At 41.5% G+C, this 21795-nt stretch overlaps 2 protein-coding genes across 3 annotated transcripts; one reads left to right on the forward strand and one right to left on the reverse strand.

Moving 5' to 3' along the window:
- Positions 1-2387: 2387 nt before the first annotated feature.
- Positions 2388-6156, reverse strand: hpdl (4-hydroxyphenylpyruvate dioxygenase-like). Its single transcript, XM_085284878.1, has 5 exons — positions 4833-6156; positions 4579-4745; positions 4350-4501; positions 3718-3845; positions 2388-3301 (listed from the first exon to the last, which is right to left on the reverse strand). Exons 1-5 carry the CDS (start codon positions 5585-5587, stop codon positions 3097-3099), a joined length of 1407 nt encoding a protein of 468 aa, XP_085141004.1. The 5' UTR covers positions 5588-6156; the 3' UTR covers positions 2388-3096.
- On the forward strand, positions 6049-21596 carry zranb1a (zinc finger, RAN-binding domain containing 1a). 2 transcript variants are annotated; one of them, XM_085284876.1, is made up of 10 exons: positions 6049-6381; positions 6838-7690; positions 12950-13137; positions 14137-14290; positions 15179-15250; positions 15929-16127; positions 16805-16925; positions 18375-18504; positions 19437-19666; positions 20692-21595. In XM_085284876.1, the coding sequence occupies exons 2-10, from the start codon at positions 6862-6864 to the stop codon at positions 20905-20907; spliced, it is 2139 nt and encodes a 712-aa protein (XP_085141002.1). In that variant the 5' UTR covers positions 6049-6381; positions 6838-6861; the 3' UTR covers positions 20908-21595. The 2 variants fall into 2 exon arrangements, with proteins under 2 accessions (XP_085141002.1, XP_085141003.1); XM_085284877.1 differs by lacking the exon at positions 6049-6381 and having other exon boundaries at positions 6862-7690; positions 20692-21596.
- The last annotated feature ends 199 nt before the right edge of the window (positions 21597-21795 follow it).

Here is a 21795-nt window from a genome sequence, read left to right on the forward strand (position 1 = left end):
CATATTCTTTGCGTTTCTTTAGTTTATTTATACCTCATACACAATTCAGTCGAAGCTTGTTATGGTAGAAATGAAAATATTATCCTCTGATGTTTTTTGTAAAAGAGACCACCCCGCGCCTACAACTAATGGTGTGAGCAACCCTGTTGTAATGAAAAGTAATCACAGTTTTGATCTGAGCATATAGACAGGGTACTTTCACAATACACAGCAGTGTAACATGATAACCTACCGAGTGCGTGTGACTTACAGACAGGGTGAGGGAGTAAAATGCATGTTCTATATACATAGCTTGTTCCACCTTACATTATCAGTTCCAGTACAGCACAGGCCAATCCTGAATAAATAGATTTATTGCAAGCAGATGTTCTTCCAGGAACTAAATTCAGTCTTTATCATGACCTACAGCAGCAAAGCCATACAAGTTTAGCTTTTCATACATGCACACACAAACGCTGTGCAGCTGGTGTATATGTGGTAACCTGCACACAATATTTGCTTGCCTTCTAACTTCTTAAACATATAAAACAGACGTGTGCTTGTGGTCGTTGTACACTTTTATCAGTTTATTTAAACAAGTATTTTTACAAGAGGTGGGTATCTCACCTTAAAGTTGGTTTAGCTCACTGTTTGTTTAAATATGGGTCCACTGGATGAGCCAGTGGCAATTCAATTCATGAAGTCCATGCTTTTTCTATGCATTGTTAAAGGACTGCAAATTATCATCCCTGTCCCATAACATTATGTACAGTAAATCAATATATTTCCTAGGAGCTGGAATTAATATAGTGGGCCTCAGAAGGGTGGGGAGCTGAGACTCACCCCTGGCAGACACTATTGTTAATCAAGGAGTAACATCTGTTGTGTGCCTCTAATCTTCCCCAGACTGTCAGGCTGTCCTCCTCGGTTTTAGACTGTCTGCCTTTTGTGTTAAAGGGCACCCAGGATTTGTCTCTTCTACTATCTGGGCTAGAGTTTTGGGGTTTTTCACAAAATCCCTATAGAGAAGGTATTTAGCAAACAGATAATAAGACAAACTTTTGGCTTTTCTGTTTCATAGCATTAAAAGTCACTCTTTAGGAAGAAAGTACCTTGCAGAACAGGGGTGGAAGTCTTCCTGTTCAACAGGTTTGCTAGTGTGTGTTGTGACTATCACAACCAGGGGGCAGTGTGCACCAATTATAGTGTAGGAAAATGCTACAAAAAGTAACCTGGAGTGTGTTTGCTGATGTAGCTACAAATTATGATGTTTTTGCATATTTCTTTATGATTTTTGTTAATAAATCTGTAGCTAGCGTATGGTTAACAGTAAATAGGGAGTTATCTTCCAGCTCCATTTACTGAGACCCCATGCAGAATGCTATACACCATCTGGGGTTCACACTGTGGCTGGAGACAGATGGCTAAAAGACTCCTGTTACAGGAGCCATCCCTTCTCAACTTTAATGAACAGTTAATCCTCTCTATCACACAGCATAATTTCCTATTATATCAGATAATTCGAAGCAAATGCAATTAAAATTAAACTTTAGAAACTCGTGCCATAGCACAGCCCAGTTCCAGTGGTGAATGAAGAAAGGGGAGTGCATCTATTTTGTATGTGCTGCTTCGGTTTGCTTGTTATGTAATCGAAAAACATAAATCCTTAATACAGAATCAACATTTTTAAAATGCAGTTTGCCTGAGCAGGTGACCCCTGATTAAAGGAAAAACACTGACACCATTTGTCAAAATGCAGAAGTACATTCATTTCATAAATTGCCTGTTGCTGAGTTTTTATGTTTTGTTTTTACAGTGACTCTCTTGTGTACTCAGTAGGATACTGTAACTACAGACAGGGCATAAAAAGAACATATGGCTTTCATGGAAGTCCATTAAACTTCACTGCTTCTCATCTATCCCACTAATCCTCATCCATAATGTTTATAGCCAAGTTAATTGAACTGGCACATCTCTGTGGGATTGGAGATCCCTTCTAAGAGGTTCTAAAGCCACTTTTTTTTGCCAAAGCATGCACATTGCTAAAACCACTACGGCTTCTGAAAGAGGTGCAGCTGTTTGACCAGTAACAGTTCTTCAAGTGACTGTGTGGGTGGGTTATTTAGGGAAAAAAAGGGCCAAAGAGCCTAGTTTAATTTTCCACCAACATAATGCTTACATAATGAAGTGAACAGCAAATAATAGTTTGGGATACATTTCTACATTACGAGCCAATGAAGTGGTCACTTTTTCTCATATGGACAGTGACTTTGACTAAGTGATGCTAATGCATTAAATCAATTAATAATACCTTAGTATAAAATGTAAAAAAATAAATAAACATTTCTCACTTTTCCTGCATTCATAACTATGAGCATTATAGTAAGCAAATGCACTTAAATGTTTTAAGTGAAAATACTTTAATATAGTGTTATTATAGCACAGTATACATTAAAAAAAGCACACTATCATTGATGCATTAGCAAGCTTTCAGTCTTCTAGCAGCTTGAGCTTGTTGTGCATACTTCATTGAGTATATGTGGAAGTGGTGTTCAGACACTTTACATACATATGCTGCATTAACAATGAAGAACAAGCCACTGCACCCAAAAGCATTGCAAAGTAAAAGTACCACATGCAAGTGCTACTATATAATGTAAGTAACTGTAAGTTCCAGTATCTTTGACAATTACTAAAATGCACTGGCCATTGTCAGTCTTTGTCTAGGAAGGTCTAAGAGGTTTTAAGTGTGCTTATTCTGAAGTTTGGCCCACACAAGAAGAAAAACGGAGCACAATATTTTGAAGCCAGCAATTGATTTTCACAGTTTACTGTGAGTCAAGTTTATTGAGGTTACTCTGGAGCAATGTGGTTTACTTTGAGACAGTGAAAACAAAGACATTATTTTACTCCTACAGCAAGTGTCTTTTGTTGTATCATTTCAAGTACAGAACACAGCACCCATTTCAACAGATATGAATACATTATATAATAAGTAATGTGTCATCAGTGCAACGAGGGACTTTTTAGAGACTAATTTAAATATTTCATATGTTTTTCAGTAAATAGTGCAGCCACATGAAATAACATAACCTGTTATAGAAATGTTTGGAGTGGCTAACTAAGAGCAGTTTGTGCAGTTTTTGAGGATCCCTGAGGTTCTTGACGATCCACCCTCTCATTTTCCATGTACGCCTGCACTGACTGCCACAGCGCCTTGATGTTCCCCTCGCCAAATCCCGTTGCCCCTCTTCGCTCAATCAGCTCGAGAAAGAAGGTATTCTCAGCAAATATGGGCTTGGTAAACACCTGTAGAAGATGTCTGAAAGGGGAAAAGCAGCACAGTAGATTCACTTTCAGCCTCGGGACTGTTTCCACAACTTTTCATTGGTGAATACAAAAAAAAAAAAAAAAAAAATTGTGGTTCGTGTCTTTCATCATTATTGCAGCAATTTTAAACGAAGTCAAGCAGTTTTCACATGCATGTTGCAAGCCAAACGGGCTTCTGTAATTGTACTGAATAGTAAAACAGGAACATGTCCTCATTTTAATAGAGATGACTGATAAGATTGTTTGCTGACATTGAGCAGCCATACATCACACAAAACTTTCACAGTGTTTCACTTATTTAATAAGATAATGCCAAAGATAGTTAAAAGAAACCATTGACTAAAACAATTTACAAGAGAGGCATTCTTTGAAGGCTGTGAGAGATTACAACTCTTGATTGGCTCTTACCTTTTACTTTCACTGGATGCTCTCTGTGATAAAGGATCCTGGTGCAGGTCTGTATCCAGGAGAATCCCATGCTGTGCTAGCATCTGGGGGCTGTGACCTGCTTCCTCTATTTCCTGCTGTTTCCCCAGCTGCCACAGCGAATGGGATGGGTTTAAAAAGATGGAAAATTCCTTTATTTTTGAACTTGTTACAAAGTCTGTAATTATAGTGTTTGCTCCTGTGATTACTGGTACAAAGCAGACCCTGTTCTCCTTCTGTGTGGTGATGGCATAACCTTGAAAAGTGTGATAATGACTTGGATTATGTGTTCTAGTGGGAGAAGTTTGCCTTCAAAGCCCTCTTTTCTTTGATATCGTTTTCAGCCTTAAGTCACAGTTCAGCTAGGTTTTAGGCATAACTACTTTGTCAAGTGTGGTAATATATCATGGTTTGGATCAAAATGTACCCTTTTAACAAGATCTGAAAAATCTCTGAAAGCCTGCCTTGCAGGAAGTATGAGGACAAGCTTCTCCCAAATTCCCAAAATTTCAAAATCCAGGCCAACTATATAAATTAAACAGAACTATAATGTGAAAATATGAATAAAACACAGGTCGCTTCTTGCAGTGATTATAGTTCAAAATCATTCAAACCTGAGTGTAATAGGCTGGAGGAGGGGAGGAAAATTGTACGCCAGCTTCAGCCATCGTGTGCGCAGTAGAAACAATGTTTTTAGTGTACAGCCCAATGTGCTGGATCCCTGGGGCCCTATGCTGCTCCAAGAAGGTGTCAACCTGGTTCCGGCCTGACAAAGCAAATGCAAACAATGATGGCGGAGATCATAAATAGTGGCTTAAATGAGAAACTAGGGGTTTCTATTACCTTGTTCGGGCAGTGATTCCGCAATGACAAACTTGCAGTCAGGCTCCTTTTTGCCAGCAAAAGGAAGAGCGATGCCTGCTTTGCTGCACTTCCAGTACTCCATGGCAGTAAGTCGAAGCCCAATGCCCTCCTGGTTTATCACAAAACCTTCATCCACGTCTTCATTACTATTCAGGAGAACAAACAGCCTTGAGATTACTGACACCACGCTGGGGAAAAGATATGGCAACAAATGCCTCGGAGCAATTTCTCACCTATCAATGAAAAACCTCTGAAAACCAAAGACCTTCTCATACCACCCCATGACCTGGTGGGTGGTCTTCCTGGGGCAGGCATAAGTTATGTGATCAAAGTGTGTGACAGGACAAGACATGTCCTCTTCTCCCAAGCTCCAGTCCTTTTCAATGACATCAAACCCTGGCAAAAAGACTCCCTCATAGTTTGTCTTCTCAATTAGCGTGTGACACACGTTTCCCACAATTGATTTTACTACCGAGTAGGTGACAGGACCATTCACGTCCTCAACGGTGGTGGGAGGCACCAAGAAATTACAGCCCAGATCGCGAAGAACCTTGAATGACCTTTGGACATCCTCTACCTCGAAACACACGTTGTTTACAGTATCCACCGGATGAAGAGGGCTTAAATCATAAAGACATCCCAAAGAATTATTACCCTGCTTGTACTTCTCCAAGTCAGCCCGCTGTGGATCAATGGAGTATCTGTCAGCTAATCCCAGTATCCCTTCATTCAGTCCCACGCTGCTTTTACTGGGTCTCTCATTTACGACGAAAACTGCTGCTCCTTTCCTGAAAGCAAACTGCTTGGACTTGTCAGTTAATCTGGCAGCAAATAAATCAAACTTGAATTTAGAGACAAGGTCATTAGCTATTTTCTCCGCGTTAGAAACGTGGAGCGAAACGTGGTGTAACCGGCTCAAGAAAACAGCCATGTTTTCAGTGACGTTTTGAAAGGGGCGTGTCCAGAGAAAGCGGAACCCTTGATTCATAACCGAAAAGCCTATTTTTTTCAGTTACATCAGCATATACTTAACGCTTTTGCTATTCTTCACAGCTAGTTCAGAATTTAATTGGAATGTATTCAAAATATAATTTAAGAAATTAAACAATTTACAGACTCACCATGGTTTCTATGCTGCTTATAAATATCGGATTTAATATCCATACGGATAATGTCATATTTATGTAATCCAGTTTTCTATCCCAATCTTTGGGGATGTGTAAACTATCCAATCGCAAATGTCTTAGCATGACTAACATCAACATGTTTTTGTCTAGTGCAATGTGCCTAAAAATCGACAAAATATGCAAAGTATTTCAGCGACGTGGTTATCAACTCTTTCTGCGTCCTAAAAATTAAACCCCCCAGGGCGTTTTGACTGTTCCGGACGTTCCTGAAGGCAACACAGTACTTTACCTTTGTCCAATCACGTTGAGAACTCAGCCAGATGATTGGTGACGGAGGCAGGCCAGCGTTTATTTTGGCTCTGCTACTCATTTGTCTGCTGTCGCCGCCATTAAACAACACGGAGGCAATGTAAACCACGGAGAGTCGCGGATTTAAACGATGATTCGAGGTGTTCCAGGCTTTGCCGGGGATTGCTTTGTTCCGCCAGTGGTTAACGAGTCCACGAAGGTAAACATGTGAGAGGGCAGAGGAGTCGAAATCATTCGGATTGGGAAAGGTTTGATTGAGCCGGAGGAGGAGGAGAGGAGGGGAGGAGGGGGAGTGAACGAGAAGGGTTTGTTGTGGTTTTCGGCGGCGCAGCGCAGTCACGAAACGGTAAGATTATCACATTTTTCTTCACATGAATGAAATTATGACCTTTTCCATGACTGTATGCTCCGTCGTGCGCGTTAATCGTTGGATTTGATGGCAGTTAGCTCTATATATGCTAGGAGGTTAGCTCAGTAGCTAGCAAGCTAAAGCTAAAGACTAAAAACACAACTGCAGAGTAACGCAATAGTGTCTTTAGTCAGATGAGTTAAAACCGCGCTGTTAACCATTCTTCTTAGAGTTACGGATTATTAAGGATTCAAATCAAACACTCTAAAATGTAATCTTGCCAGTGTGTCATTGAATGTGCCCGATCAGATGCAGGTTAGTTTACAAACTGCTGGAGCATATGCTGGACGGAATTCTTATATCTAAACACAATGGTTTGTAACACCTGCTTATTCGAGATTATTCGCAGAGCTATTGTTTATGTCTCAACTCTAACGGGATTTTTCACAACAGTGCATCCAACTAAAGTAGTCCACAATGACGGAGCAGAGGATAAAGTGGGCCTGTGACTACTGCACCTATGAAAACTGGCCATCTGCAATCAAATGTACTATGTGCCGTGCACCGAGGTTGAGGGGACCCATTATTACAGAGGAACCTTACAAAAACAGTCCTGATCTGGACCCCGGGCTGGAGTGGGAGCCTTCTAGAAGTGAAAGTGGCAGCAGCCTCCTCATCTGTCCTGATTCCAGTGCCAGGCCTAGAGTCAGGTCACCCAGTATGGCTGAGATTGCCAATAAGTGGTCCTGCCAGATGTGCACCTATCTGAACTGGCCTCGTGCCATCCGTTGCACACAGTGCCTCTGTCAGCGCCCGAGGACCAGCAGCCCCACTGAGTCCCCACAGACGTCAGGCTCCAATGCAGGTTGCCGCCCTGCTCTCCACTCTCCTGTGGATACCTGTGAGGAGTATAATGACAGAAACAGACTCAACACCCACCAGCAGCACTGGACATGTACCGCCTGCACTTACCAGAACTGGCCCAGAACTACAAAATGTGTGGTGTGTGCCCTCCCCAGGCCCAACAACCAAGAAGCCATAGAGCTGGCCGAGTCTGCGGAGCCCTCACCCGTAATCAACGAGCAAGACAGGGCTCGGTGGAGGGGCAGTTGCAGCGAAGGCCAGGGGCAAAGGAGATCCCCTCCTATGCCCAAGAGGGAAGATCATGTCACTATGGATTTCCAGAGGATAGAGCTTGCAGCTGGAGCCATGAGCAAAGAGGAACAAGAAGTCGACTTCAAGAGGTTAAAGCAGATTAGGAACCGAATGAAGAAAACTGACTGGCTGTTTCTTAGTGCATGTGCTGGTGAGTTTTTTTTCCTCCTTTCTACGTTACATGTAATTTCTGCATGGATTAGGAGATCAGTTGGTTCATAGCAAATGAATGATGTGAAAATGTGCTTGTTTCTTAATTTTGTTTAAAAAGAATACACTCTCCTATGTCATGTTTTTCTTATAACAACACTTTTTTTTGTGTGTCTGTGATGTCATGCTAAGTGACAGCAAAGCATTGTACTCCAGACAGAGGTGGCAGTTATTGTCCCCAATGCAACACATTTTCTGTGTTATTACATTGCAGATGGTGCATCACTCTGCAAAGTGCCAAGGTTGCACAGCACTAAGAGCCACTTTGTATTTTATAAATGAGTGACGGCATGACTCATTGTTTAGTCTCCAAATATTAGAGTACAGAAGAAATTCCTGCTGTGTTATTTCATAGGGCGGTGCCATCAGGTAAATACTGCTGACTGCAATGAAAAAAAACATAAAATGTGGTAAAAGGGAAAGTAGGAATTTGGTCCAACTCACCACTGATGTTCCCAGTGCTTTTACTTGGGCTCTGAGAGCATCTTTGAGCAACTGAGAGGGTGTGAGTGCTTCCCAGCTGGTGGGGATGAATGGGCCGTCTGGGCAGCGTAGTGCAAGTGCAGCCCATGGAGCAGAGAGTCTCCTGGCTCACAGTCAATAGACCCTGTAAACAGTGACGCGTATGTGCTGAACAGAGCCCCCCAAGAGGTAAAAATAACATTGACAGGACATTAAAAACAGTCAACAAAAAACAGAAGGGAAAAAAAAACATGAGTGCAGCACATGATCAACGCCCCCTTGACCTTTGCACTGATTGAACTTGGCAGTATTTTTTTTTTTTTTTTTTTTTTTTGGTCGTTTTCTTTTTTCCCCCTCTCCCTACCGCTGTCCTTAAAGACATGGGAAGACTCATGTATTAACTTTAAATATGGCTGAGCCTTTTTTTCTTCTTCTTCATACCATGTTTCTGACTCTTTACGGTTATACCGCATGTGCTCTTCAAAGTGTTTGTCAGTGGAGGAAGTGCCTGAGTCGAGTATGTTATGGCCAAGCACTTCCTCAGGTCTGAAAACACGATCTCACTTCACTTTACTGTGTTCCTGCAGTTCTACTTTAATGTTTTTTGTGCTCCGTACAAGAGCCAAAATCAGATGATTCCCATTGATTGTGCTTTCCCACAAAAGGAAGCGGACATGTTTTTGTATTATGGTTCTTTTGTTTCAGTGAAAAACCTAACTGGTGTCTCTTGCTGTTGCCGCTCTGTTTATATTTCGATGCGGTTCCTGATAATGTGGTGTGGGAGAAAAAAACATTATCAAGGACCTCTGTTTGTTTTGCTTTCAGAAGATTAAATTAATCTCAACGATGAACTGAATTTTTCAGATGATTCAAAAAAAATGCAAGCCCACCACTTTGTAGTACTTATGGTGAGAGATATCGAGAAACAAACACAAACAGACATTGATTTCATTTGTTCCAGCACATTACTTTTAGATAACCATAGGTTACTGTGGAGCAGCTGATTGAGAAACAATGTCAGACTGTGTATTTGTTAAGCGCAGACCAATATTAGCTCAAAGTCTTTCACAACCTGCATGATGTGCATTGATCAGACTGTAGGCACTGCTGGGATCAGACATGCTCTCATGAAGCTGACCTTGTCAAGCATGCAAAGGCAAAATATTCTGACATGTTAGTTCACTGAGGGCGTAATGAGGCGTTCTAGTTGGGATAAAACCACAAACCATCATGCCTAAAAACCTCTATGACCCATCTCTGGGTGATTGGGTCATTATGGGGACGAATATTACATAGCCTAATCTTTTAATGGGTTGCAGTTGCTAAAACTTAAATGTTTTCATTTACATTAAATGAAAGGACCCATACAGCGCTCCGAAAGATAAAATACTGGTTAGGGCTGCCACAAACCATTATTTTGATAGTCGACTAGTCACCGATTATTTTTGCGATTAGTCAACTAATCAGATCATGCATTTATTGGACGTAAAACGTACAGCTTATTGCACTAGCATGCATCTGCTCTTATATAACTATCATTAGCTTACAGCTTTAAGTGTTTATGGTATGTGCTAACTAAAAATAAAGACAAGATGATAGTTTATTAAAATTGAATGAAATTTGCAGATATGTTCACACTGCAGGTCTTATTGCTCATTCCGATTATTATTATTATTATTATTTTTTTTTTTGATCAAATCCGATTTTTATTTTTTTTGTGTCTGCGTGTTCACACTACAAATAAAATGCGACAGCAAACGCGCTCTAGTGTGAACGCTCAAAGTGGCCCGCATGCGCAAAAGAAGACTTCACACACAACGCGCTCTGTTTAGACCCAGACCAAACAGTATTGTTTGACAGATGGCCGTTAATATAAAGACTTCGGACTTTACGTTTCCCAATTTTTGCTTTAAGTTATTTTGTTATTTACATAATAATGTAAATAACCTAATAATGATCCTTATTGCTGTTTTAGAGGAGCGGTGCTTCAAAGGATAGTTGCAGATTTCTGTCAGAATCTGCAGATTATACAGTACAAATAAAATGTTCACGTTTCTCCAACGATGTCTTCCCAACAGTTTCACTGACATCTACACTGGATGGCCAGGAAGCGTTCACGATGTCTTCTCGGGTGCTTCTCCGGAGCTGATAATTGGCGTCTGTCTTGTGTCGGTGACGTAAAAGACGGATTTAATGCGACCTGACCGTTCAAACAGCAGTCGCTTTCTAAAACATCGGATATGTATCGGATTCAGTACCACATACGAAAGTGACCCAGATCAGATTTGAAAATATCGGATTTGTGCCATTCACACTGTCATACCATGATCGGATATGGGTCGCATAGGGTCAAAAAAATCGGATTTGATGCGCTTTCGCCTGCAGTGTGAACGTAGCCTTATATATATTTAACCTGAGTAGCGAAAGACGGCAGTGGGTTTGAAAACTATTTGCTGGGAGTCCGGTGTTCTCACGGGCTCTAGTGAGCCTTGCCCCCGGCTAGCTATCGAGCTAGTGGGTAACAGACGTCTCCGAAAAGCGCTTTTGAAAATATGTGGTGTCTTGATAAACTGAGCAGATATTTGAGGTTTATACAGTTACATTCTCGCCTGAAAATATGTTAAACGTTTATTTTGTGACCCAGAAAGAATAATAAGAGTAATATTAAAGCTAACTAGCTGCCACCATTGTTGGAAACTGAGCTGGGCTACGCTATGAATTCTGGGACACAGTTTCTTCTTCTTCGGGGTTTAACAGCAGCTGGCATTTTTGTACATGCAGTGCTGCCATCTTCTGTTTCAGTCCGTTATTGCACTCTTAAATTCTACTACTTATTCCTGCGTCTTTTGTGATCTTACAAAGCTTCAAACGACGCGTCGACTATTAAATCAGTCGTCGATGATTTTGATAGTCGACGTAATCGTGACTAGTCGACTAATCGTGGCAGCCCTAATACTGGTCGAGAAATCTGGTTTGCACTAATGCTTGCTCACCATGCCAATGCACATTACTTGACCATCCAATTACTTGTTTCTCGGTTTTTAGAAAGTCTTCATAACTTCTCTTTTATTGCTTTTGTTTTATATTACAAAGATTGGTATGAGTCACACAAGAAAGGTCTGGGGTTTTTTTTGTTTTTTTTTGTTTTTTGCAAACCTAGCTGCCTTAACCAGTAGGATATCTCTCCATCTATCCATTCCTGTTTATCAGGGACTTGATGCAGCAGTCTAATCAGTGATGTCATGGGAGACAGCCAGGTGAGAAACGTAATCTCTCCTGCATGTTTTAGGATTGCACTGGGTCTCCTCCCAGTTGGATATGCTAGAATCCCCTCAACTAAGAGCCATCCAGGAGGTATCATAGTCAACTGCCTGAACACTGACCCTCTTTCGAACTGCCATTCTCGTCATCCTATCTCTAAGGGTACACTAGTTGCAGATTGCTGATAAAAGCAGCGGAAATGAGCAATCAGTTCCTTTGGGTCACTACCCAGAGCTCACGGCCACAGGGAAGGGTAGGAACATAGATCGACCAGTAAATCAACAGCTTCAGCTTGACGCTGACAAAGGTTTACGGTTTGTTTATCTAAGTCTAAATTTAGCAAAACTGCCTGTATTCACTGAAAACGGGTCACCGCATTCTTGAGTTCCTTTGAGGTCTCCCGCATAGCAACAGCTATTGCAACTCAAATCATTCTGCATGTATTTATAGATCTGTTTGCAAAATGTCACCCAGTATGTGTAAAATGAGAAGGGTCATGCTTGGAATGTTTTAGTCCAGATTCACTCAACTGTCCTCTTCCCTGCCTGAGAGAACATCCTGATGTAAGGCAGCCAGTTTAAATAAAGCAGCTCTTCCAGTGTCCTGTTTGCTACCTGGCTGTTTCACTCATAACAGATGTTGAGACTAGTAGGTTCAACACACTGTCCTATGTGTTACACAGCTCTCTGATAGCGCCACATTACAGCTACACTGCTCTGTCTGTTCTGCTATGTAGTAGCCCGACAGTGTGATAACTGTTCTTGCACTCGGTTAGCTCGTGGCTACATCTAAAGGTCATCAGAGCTGTCGAATGACATCAAGGCCCTATTTAATTTTTTCCTCTAGTTGAATTTGTTTTACAAATTTCTCCCAGGTTTTAATATTAATAAATTGTGATTTGCGATGTTGTGTTAGCACATTTAAAGCTGTCTGTTACATCTTGCTTCTACAAGAACAGACATGGGGATTGAAGCTGCTCCAAAAAATATATCTAAACCATTTTTAAAATGGATTTTAATGTTGTTGTTTTTTTTTTTTTGCTGATACATGTATGTTCTTTTGATTATCTTTTGAATACACTTGCTTGTTTCAGTATGCCTAAAGTAATACTAATCCAAAGTAATAAAGGCTACATTGCAGATGGGTTATGATGTTTACAAAGGTGTTGAACCTTTTATGGTCAGCTCTGAGGTTGGACTTGTAGTGCTGTTAAATGGCTTGTGTTGTATCATTTAGTCTTCCCTATATCGATGCACCGCACTTGAATGTGTATGTCATGTGATGACATAAATGGCCGACTATGTTGACATGAGTCACTCTATTAAAGTTTGGTAGCCTCGCTACACACAATCCTAGAAAAGAAGCTGTGTCAGCAATATTTAGGCACTGATTCATCACTTTTAACAGTTGTTTTCCATTATTTTTCCTTCTGATTTTTTTTTTTTTAAACCTTCCTTCCTTCCTTCCTCTCCTGCAGGCGTTGTGGAGGGAGACCTGGCGGCAGTAGAAGCTTATAAGTCATCCGGTGGCGACATTGCCCGACAGCTCACTGCAGACGAGGTGCAGCTCCTTAATCGGTCCTCAGCTTTTGATGTAGGCTTCACTCTGGTACATCTGGCTATTCGCTTTCAAAGGCAGGACATGCTCGCCATTCTGCTAACAGAGGTAAGCATAGTCTTGAATCTTTGAGCAAAAATTTGCTATAAGTTTTTAATCTTAAGAGGATTTATGTCAGTTTTTATAAAAAGATCCTAAAAATTCTAACATGCCTGTAAAGTCTTTATGTTACAGAAACTTTTCATTTTTAAGTGCTTTTTTGTATTTCTCATTATCAGCCACAACCGCTTATAATTGCTCCTTACCAAGTGTGCTATATAATGAAAAATAGATGCTCTTAATGCATAGAATTACAGCAGAAAAGCACTTTTTTAGAATTAGGGGGGTATTAGAATTGCTGCTATTCTGTCATTGTTTCTTATGGGGCATGATAAGAGTTGATGTGATTTCGGAGAGCAAACAGTGATTAGGAAAAGGCACAGGAAGCATGTTGGCAAGCATAGAAAGGCAGGTCTTTACTATGCATGGGAGAGTTTGATCCCCAGAATGAAAAACGCTTGGGTGGGTAAGGTGGACCAACTTCCTCTTTTGTGCTGCGTGAAATGCATGGGAACCATGTCTCGACGGCGTATGAGTATGTGTCAAGGATCTCGTCTCTGTTTGAGAAGATTCACTAATACTACTAAAACTGGAATTGACAATTCAAACAAAATTGTGAGCAAGAGAAGACAGTGTATCTGAGTGCACAGGATGGCAGCGCATTCACTCTCGGCATGCAGTGTGGGTGACTACAATGCTTCTGTTTAATAGAATTGGCACTGTGCCTGCCCAGCTTTTGATGCTAACCCTCCTGGCGTGCTGCAGCTGATGGACAACATCTGGCGCGCTACCATAATGTCGTGGGTGGAGCTTGCGGTTTTGAATTTTCAGTTTGGGAGGGCAAGCATTTAGCATAACAAATCTTTTGGGGTAGTACATTTGCAGACGTATCTTAAGTGTAGATAAGTTAGCTTAGTTTTAGTTATATAGTCCAAAGTTCACATATTCATTTAATCTTTTAATTTCATTGTAAAATAAAATTTTTTAATCTGTGTGCATGTCTATAAGGTGAGCCAGCAAGCAGCCAAGTGCATCCCTTCCATGGTGTGTCCCGAGCTGACGGAGCAGATCCGCAGAGAGATTGCATCTTCACTACGTCAACGTAAAGGAGACTTCACCTGTTACTTCCTCACCGACTTGGTCACTTTTACTCTGCCCGCAGGTACTTGGGTCTTAATGCTTATACCACTTTTTTTTATTTTTTTTTATTGGTGTGTGTTTGTGCGTGTAATCTAACCTCTCTTCCTGTTTATCCCTTTATCAGTTTTGCTTTATGGGCCTGTGCTCGCAGAAATATATAATTTTTCCTGTAGCCTCAATAAACAGCTCAGATTAAACTCCCACCCCAACAACCAGTCTTAATATTTGTCATGTCTGACACTGAATATTACTGGCTCCATTTACTCTGGAAGCAAGCAACGGGGAAATAATTACTTTTGTGCTCTTTGGGATTCTATTCATGGCTTCTTTGTAGAATTTTCTTCTACACAGTATAAATGTCTAAATTGTCAATGTGTGAACTTGAGTGTAAGAATAGGACCCCGCCGCATTGCTCAGAGAAACATCAGCTCGTCCCTGTGGCATTATGTCTTCACTGAAATGACATGCACTTTACTTTTAAGAACACCCACTGTTCTGATCTAGTCCTGCTGCTGCCCCTGGGAGCAAAGATTATGAAGCCTTTGCATATAAATTCGAATTTTTGTGTGTGTGCGTCTAATGCCAAGCATTTCACTACAGAGTGAATTTGGCCCGAGGCCAGCTGCAGGGCACTCGCTCTCTCGCTTTGTCTGTTTGTGTCTCTCTTGCTCTCAGACAAAGCCAGTGCCATTCACTATTGAACCAGAGAACAGCCACCAGTGTTCTGGCTTTGTGTGTGCACAGTTCAATACACAGAGCTTGTATTTACAGTGTGCCATTGACAAAATGCCATCCAGTGAAGAACATCCCCTCTGTGTGTCATTACTGTAGCATTTATGTTGCCCTCGGCCTTGTCTACCATTAGGTTATAACGAGCATGAAAACCTATCTTTCCCATGTTTCTCTGCAGATATAGAAGACTTGCCGCCTGCTGTCCAGGAGAAGTTGTTTGATGAGGTGTTAGATCGAGATGTGCAGAAAGGTACTGAAGATGTCATTCTTTATATCCTGTGTCATATTCTCAATCTGTCCAGTTGCATGTTTTCAGCCATTCACGTCCTGCAATAGAAGGGACTTTAAACTAGCATCTTCCCTGCCTGTGTTTGTCTTCAATCAGCTCCCCACCTCCTGCTTCGTCTTCTTTTCCTTTTCTAATTAGGTTAATTGAGCTCACTAGTTTCCCTCCCACATACTTATCTAATGACACTCTCCCAGTGCAGCTGTGTGTGTGTTTTGTGTTTCAACGAAGATATAAAAGGAGTGTTATGACCCATTTAAGCCACGTTAAAGTGGGCTACTGGATAGAGCTGCCTTGAGTTTCTGGTGCAGAATATGATTGCATATTCAGGGAGATGTGTTTAATAATATTTCACGATGGGAAGAGAAAAGCAGGTTTTGCATTTTGTCCCTGCGGAAATAGCGGCTGCAGCAGCTGCACATCTGAAACACTTAACGCAGCATCTATGCAATCCTATGCTGAGTTTTTGGAAACACAATTTTTTGTTTTGATTCTTTTCATTAAACTATCAAATATATTAGCGGAGAAAATAAATGCAGCCACAAGTTCCTCTTTTGTGTTTTCACTGCAACAACACGGAACTTGATTAGTTATTGTCTTGGAGTCCTCAACACCCAATCGCACATTTATATCTGTTTGTAGAACTGGAAGAGGAATCTCCTGTTATCAACTGGTCTCTGGAGCTGGGGACACGCCTGGACAGTCGCCTCTACGCCTTGTGGAACCGCACTGCCGGAGACTGCCTGTTGGACTCTGTTCTGCAGGCCACCTGGGGCATCTACGACAAGGACTCTGTCCTCCGCAAGGCTCTCCACGACAGCCTGCACGACTGCTCCCACTGGTGAGAGGCTCAGCCCTACACAGTTCCTGTAGTCTGATACTTGACACTTGAAAATTTTCACAGGCTGCTCTCAGTTCATGTTGCATATTCAAAAATGGCCTCGTGTTATCTGCATAAAAACAAAGCGAGAGCAGACGAACTGAAAGAAATAAACTGCAAACAAGACTGGACACATTAAAACAACAAAAAAAAGTCATTCATCATTTCCCCCTCTACCAAGTTATGCTATTTTATTTAATTAGACTTTATTGTATTGATTCGATTCACTTTAACACAAGCACTTTGTTTTTTTTTTTCTTTGTGAATTTATGACCTGTTTACATCATAATTATATTTATTCTAAAGTTTTTGCTATATTCTTGGAATACGAGTGACTGTAAATCCAGATTTTCAAACTGGTGTATAACAGAATATTCTTTCTAGAGGACATGCCTATAGACTACACTCATACAAGACAAAAAACATGGGTAGAAGTCCTTTTAATGAGCATTGCAGGTGTGTGGATTGTTCTGTTTATGTATAATTAAGACCTCTGGCACTTAAAGTGTAGCTCTTTTGAAGCTCTGTAAATGGATACATAAAGTAATCCATTCTATACAAGCAGGCTGAGCTCGAGGTCACCTTTAATTCAATAAGCTTTGAAAATAGTATAATAATATTCTTTTTTTTAAAAATAGGTTTTACACACGCTGGAAGGAGTGGGAGTCATGGTACTCGCAGAGCTTTGGTTTACATTTCTCCCTCAGAGAGGAGCAGTGGCAGGAAGACTGGGCCTTCATTCTGTCTTTGGCCAGCCAGGTAATTATGTTGTTGTCTCTGGTTTACAGCCTACCTTCACTTCCATTGAGTTTAAAGACAGTGGTACATTTTAAATGTTTTTTATTTTTTGGTCTACAAAAGAAATAAAAGCTGGAAAATGATGTATAAATTGATGCACTAACAAAGGCAAAACGGGAAGGTTTATGACCCAAAACGTCTGTCTCCAAAATATTTACATAACAATAGTCCCTTTCCTCTCTTGCGTTGTTTGCATATTCATTAGACTCTTGCAGCACTCCAGTCAGCAAAAGCGTGTGAGTCATATTGCAATAATTGTGGGAAAACATCAAAATTGCAATGTATCGCCTGTATTTGATCAAGGAAAGGCAACTCATAAGATAGTTGGATGCATTTATATTTTGCTCACTCAACTCAAAAACTGTCATTTACAAACAGCTATCCTCAAAGAAACTCAATATGCACAATTAATACAGTTGAACAAATATCAATTAAATAAGCCCTTTTACATTGAGATCATTTGAAACAGTCTTTTCAAAGCTAGAAGCTGATCTGCTTAATATCTTGACATGAACACAATCAGTCTGTTCGTGGAGCCTCTTCCATCTGGTCTCTAACACTGGGTAGTCGTGTTACGTGCACAACGCTCACTCTGCCGCCTCAAACAGGCCGATAGGTTATCTCGTCAGTACGGGCGTGCGGTTATATAATTCAACAGGCTGACACCGCAGTTGCAAGTAGATTAATTGTGCTTGCCAACTTCACGACACCACCAGAAGTGCAAAACATATGTTAGTGTAGCTATTGATTTGCTGTTTTGTCAGATTCTGTTGCTGCAGTGACCTCGACCACGGTTTTTTTTTTTTTTTAAACAACTCTATTTGAGGAAATAAAGGTCTGCATAAAGCACAAGCTACTGAAACTATGAACTATTGTCATATATGTGCATTAGTCTAAATGGGAAAAGACAGTCGGAAGGGTCGCACTGTGCATGGTGGATCATGTGTGAATGACAGATAGGACATAAGCAATTTACTGCTGATCCCCTAAGATGAAGTTGTAGACAGCTGATCTACCGGCACGCCTGCTGAAGCAGCACTCTCTCTCCCCAGCATGTGACCTTGGGATTTACAGGCATTTAGCTTAGAGCCACTCTACCAGCAGCACAAACAAACACAGCAAAAGCTACCAAGCGATGACCTCGTCTCAGGCTTTGACAGCAACGGAGAGATGAGAGCCGAAGGATAAAAACCAAGCTTTTTAAATCCCATCCCACAAGGCTGAAACTTTGAAACCCCTTTTTATGCGATAGATCATTGCAGCAGTAGAATATTTAAAAGTGCTTATGTAATGTGCCCAATGAGAAGGAAAGAAAAGCGTTCATACTCGCACATAAGATACTTTTCTCTTTGCAGTATGATCACAATGCCTAACTATTCTTATGCTTTTTCTTTTTCTCCTCCTTTTTAGCCCGGGGCCAGCCTAGAGCAGACCCACATTTTTGTTCTTGCACATATTCTTCGAAGACCCATCATAGTCTACGGAGTGAAATACTACAAAAGTTTCCGTGGGGAAACGTTAGGATACACTCGTTTTCAAGGTGAGGCATCGTGTGGCTGTAATACAAAACGGTGTTCTCAACTCAGATCCTGAACTTGTAAAGGGTGTCAGATCTTGGGGAAAATGGAAACAGAGTACTGACACTTGCTGATCAGTATGTTTCTTAATATTTATTGATGTGACTATCAAAGGTGAAGCTTTGGACCCTCGTGTGTGCACTGTAGAGGGTGTAGTAGTCACTTATGTTACAGCTCTGCTAATATTTAATTTAAGCAGAAAGAACTTTTTAAAATTGAGTGGAATTTGTGATAAACTGACCCCGGTGAGCTTCGCTGTTTATTTCTAACATTTATCATGGCGTGAGCCAGCTTTAAACACCTGCAGCAACACCACATGAAACAAGGCCATTAGAATTACTCATACAGACAGGCTATTGTGTATGAGATGCAGAGTGAGCACAGCTGGAGTGCGTGGCTGCCAGAATATCTTGACCTCATTCGGTGTGCTGCACTGATAATTTGAATAAATAAAATGGTCTGTGATGCCTCGCTGTGTATCTGTTCCGTTTAGGGTGCAGCCTGGTTATGATGGCCTGCCTCAATTACGGTAATTATGTGTGTAGACTGAAACCATAGCTTTTGTGTACATTGCACGCTAAGTGTTTAGTGATTGCTGGTGTGCTTTTGGAGCTGGAAGCTGGCCTGTCAGAAGCCAGAGGGGTGAGGGCGGGTGCACTTCTGAAAAAGCAGAGCATCAGGCTGCACCGCGGAGCTCGTCTCTGCTCACAAAGAACCGGTTGTTTTCAGCGGGCTAAAAAGCAGCCGCCTCTAGCGTCAGGTCAAATCTGAGAGTGCGCTCGGCCTCGGCTGACATTTGCACACAATTTGAGCGAACGGTTGCCGAGCCTGTTCCTGGCCGATGCCTCGAGTGCTGTGGCGTGCAGCACCTTTTGACTAGTTTGTGTGTCTTCAGGTGTGTACCTGCCTCTGTTATGGGAGCAGAGCTTCTGCTGGAAGAGCCCCATTGCCCTGGGCTACACACGGGGTCACTTCTCGGCCCTGGTGGCTATGGAGAACGACGGCTACGACAATCGCGGTGCGGGCGCCAACCTCAATACTGACGACGATGTCACAGTCACTTTCCTGCCATTGGTGGACAGCGAAAGGAAGCTGCTGCATATTCACTTCCTGTCTGCACAAGAGGTAGGAACTGTGGTTGTGCTGTAAAACTGCAGATTTGTTAATTATTTTTTTTAATTTAACTTTAAAAAGCAGGTAATTGGGTAATTTTGAGAAGTGTATTTTGGTATTACTGTAAATATTTTTGAACTTTACTGCTTTTTTTGGGGGGCGGGGGGTGGAACTGACAGAGGAGGCGGAGCTGGAGGTGGCAGAGGAGACAAAGGTCCTAATTTTTATTTTCTTATTGGGAGTGACCAGGATGGACAAGATTAAGATTTAGTACATCACGGGGACAGCTTAGGTATAGTGGTTTGGAGATGTGCAGAGGAGGGATGGTGTTTGATTTGAGCTACTGGGAAGGAGGATTCATGGATGTAGTGAAGGAGGATAAAAAGAGGGGTGGCATGAAAGACGAGGATGCTAGGGATAGTGTGATTATGGAGGCGGCTGATCCACTGTAGCGGCTAATGAAGAATATTAGAAAGCCTAGCAGGGTTATGCCAGCTCAATTTCCAAACAGAACTGTGCTGACTGCATTTAAAGCCCAGTCTACAAGGCTAGGTTAAAATATTATGTGTAGGTGGGATGTTGGGATGTGAAGAAACAGCAGTTGGATCAATTACCCAGTGTATTTTGACTTGTAGACAAGCTGGTTTCACCATGTGACCATGTAATAATGTAGCGCACTACCAGATGTTATAAGCCTTTCACCTGTACCATTTCTGAGTCACAGTACTTAAAACTGCATTAATCTTAAAATATGAAAAATCTACCAGTTGTATTTAATACTTGTTGCATTTCATCAAAACTGAATCTACAATTTGGATGGAGCGGCCTTTGTAATAAAAATTCCAGTTTTGGTAGCAGTGCCTCGTGAAACGATTAACAATCTTTAGCATTAGTTTCAGTGATTTTGGCTGTAGACCAGTTTTAGCTTTGTTTTTTGCAAATTAGTCTTGATGCAGGAAAGCTTTTAACATGTGCTATTGTGAGGTGAAAGCGTGTATCTGAACATTACTAATAGCATGTTTTGTGTGTGACTTCAGATGGGCAACGAGGAGCAGCAGGAAAAGCTGCTGAGGGAATGGCTGGACTGCTGCGTGACAGAAGGAGGCATGCTGGCTGCCATGCAGAAGAGCTCTCGCCGCCGTAACCACCCCTTGGTCACCCAGATGGTGGAGAAGTGGTTGGACAGATACCGCCAGATCCACCCCTGTGCCTCTCTCTCCGATGGCGAGGAAGAGGACGATGAAGATGAGTGAGTGAGGGGGAAGTAGAGAAGAGAGAAAAGAGCTCTTAAATCTGTGGAATGGACATTATAGGGTCTGGGAGAGACTACCTTGCTATCTACATTTCCCCTTCCCCTCCCTCGTTTCTCCAAAAATGTAAATCTTTAACTTGTAATAATGCATGTGTTCTGTGAGCTCTGTGGTAGAGAAGATACCAGCACCATCAAACAGAATCCTGATTACTGCTCCCATGAATGCAAGTCCACTTGGTTTGCTTCCCTATAGTCCTTACCGGTTATTTTGATGCTTCCTGTCAAGGTAATTATCTCACCGTGAGAGAAGTAATAGCTCATATAGGAAAAATATACTGTATTTAAGGAAATCCTGAAGCTGCACTAGATGGCAAAGTTCATTTATACAGAATTGCCTGACAGAAATTTTTGCTTCAAACTGAGAGGATGATAATCCTTTTTGTGTGTGTGTGTGTGTGTGTGTGTATGTTTAAGGTTTACAGAGCACTTGTTTTCCTGATTGCTGATCCCCTCTACAAAGCCCCATTTGATGTTGAATTTATTTATTTGTTCAGAAGAGTTGGCACGCGGAGGCGATACCCTTTGTTCTGCCCCGTTTTATCTGTTTTTTGGTTGCTTTTTTTTTTTTTTTTTTTTTTTTTTTTGATCTTTTCAGTTGAAGTATTGAAGTATTTTATTTTGCACAGATTATACATAAATTCTGTGAGGGGGGGGGGGGGGGAGGACATACAGGCTTACTGACATTTCTATGTGTGACACAGTTTGTTTGAGTGGGGGGTGGTGATGATGCTGGTGGGGGAAAGAAAACCAAACGCCCCGCCTCTTTCAGTGGACAGCGTTAATATTAAATTTGACTCACTTGCACCTACTTACTTACTTGCATTGTTCA

This window comes from Mchenga conophoros, linkage group LG8 (assembly GCF_057382185.1).
Source record: "Mchenga conophoros isolate Kocher_MC1m ecotype Shallow Benthic linkage group LG8, M_conophoros_male_GT1.1, whole genome shotgun sequence".
Taxonomy (NCBI): Eukaryota; Metazoa; Chordata; class Actinopteri; order Cichliformes; family Cichlidae; genus Mchenga; species Mchenga conophoros.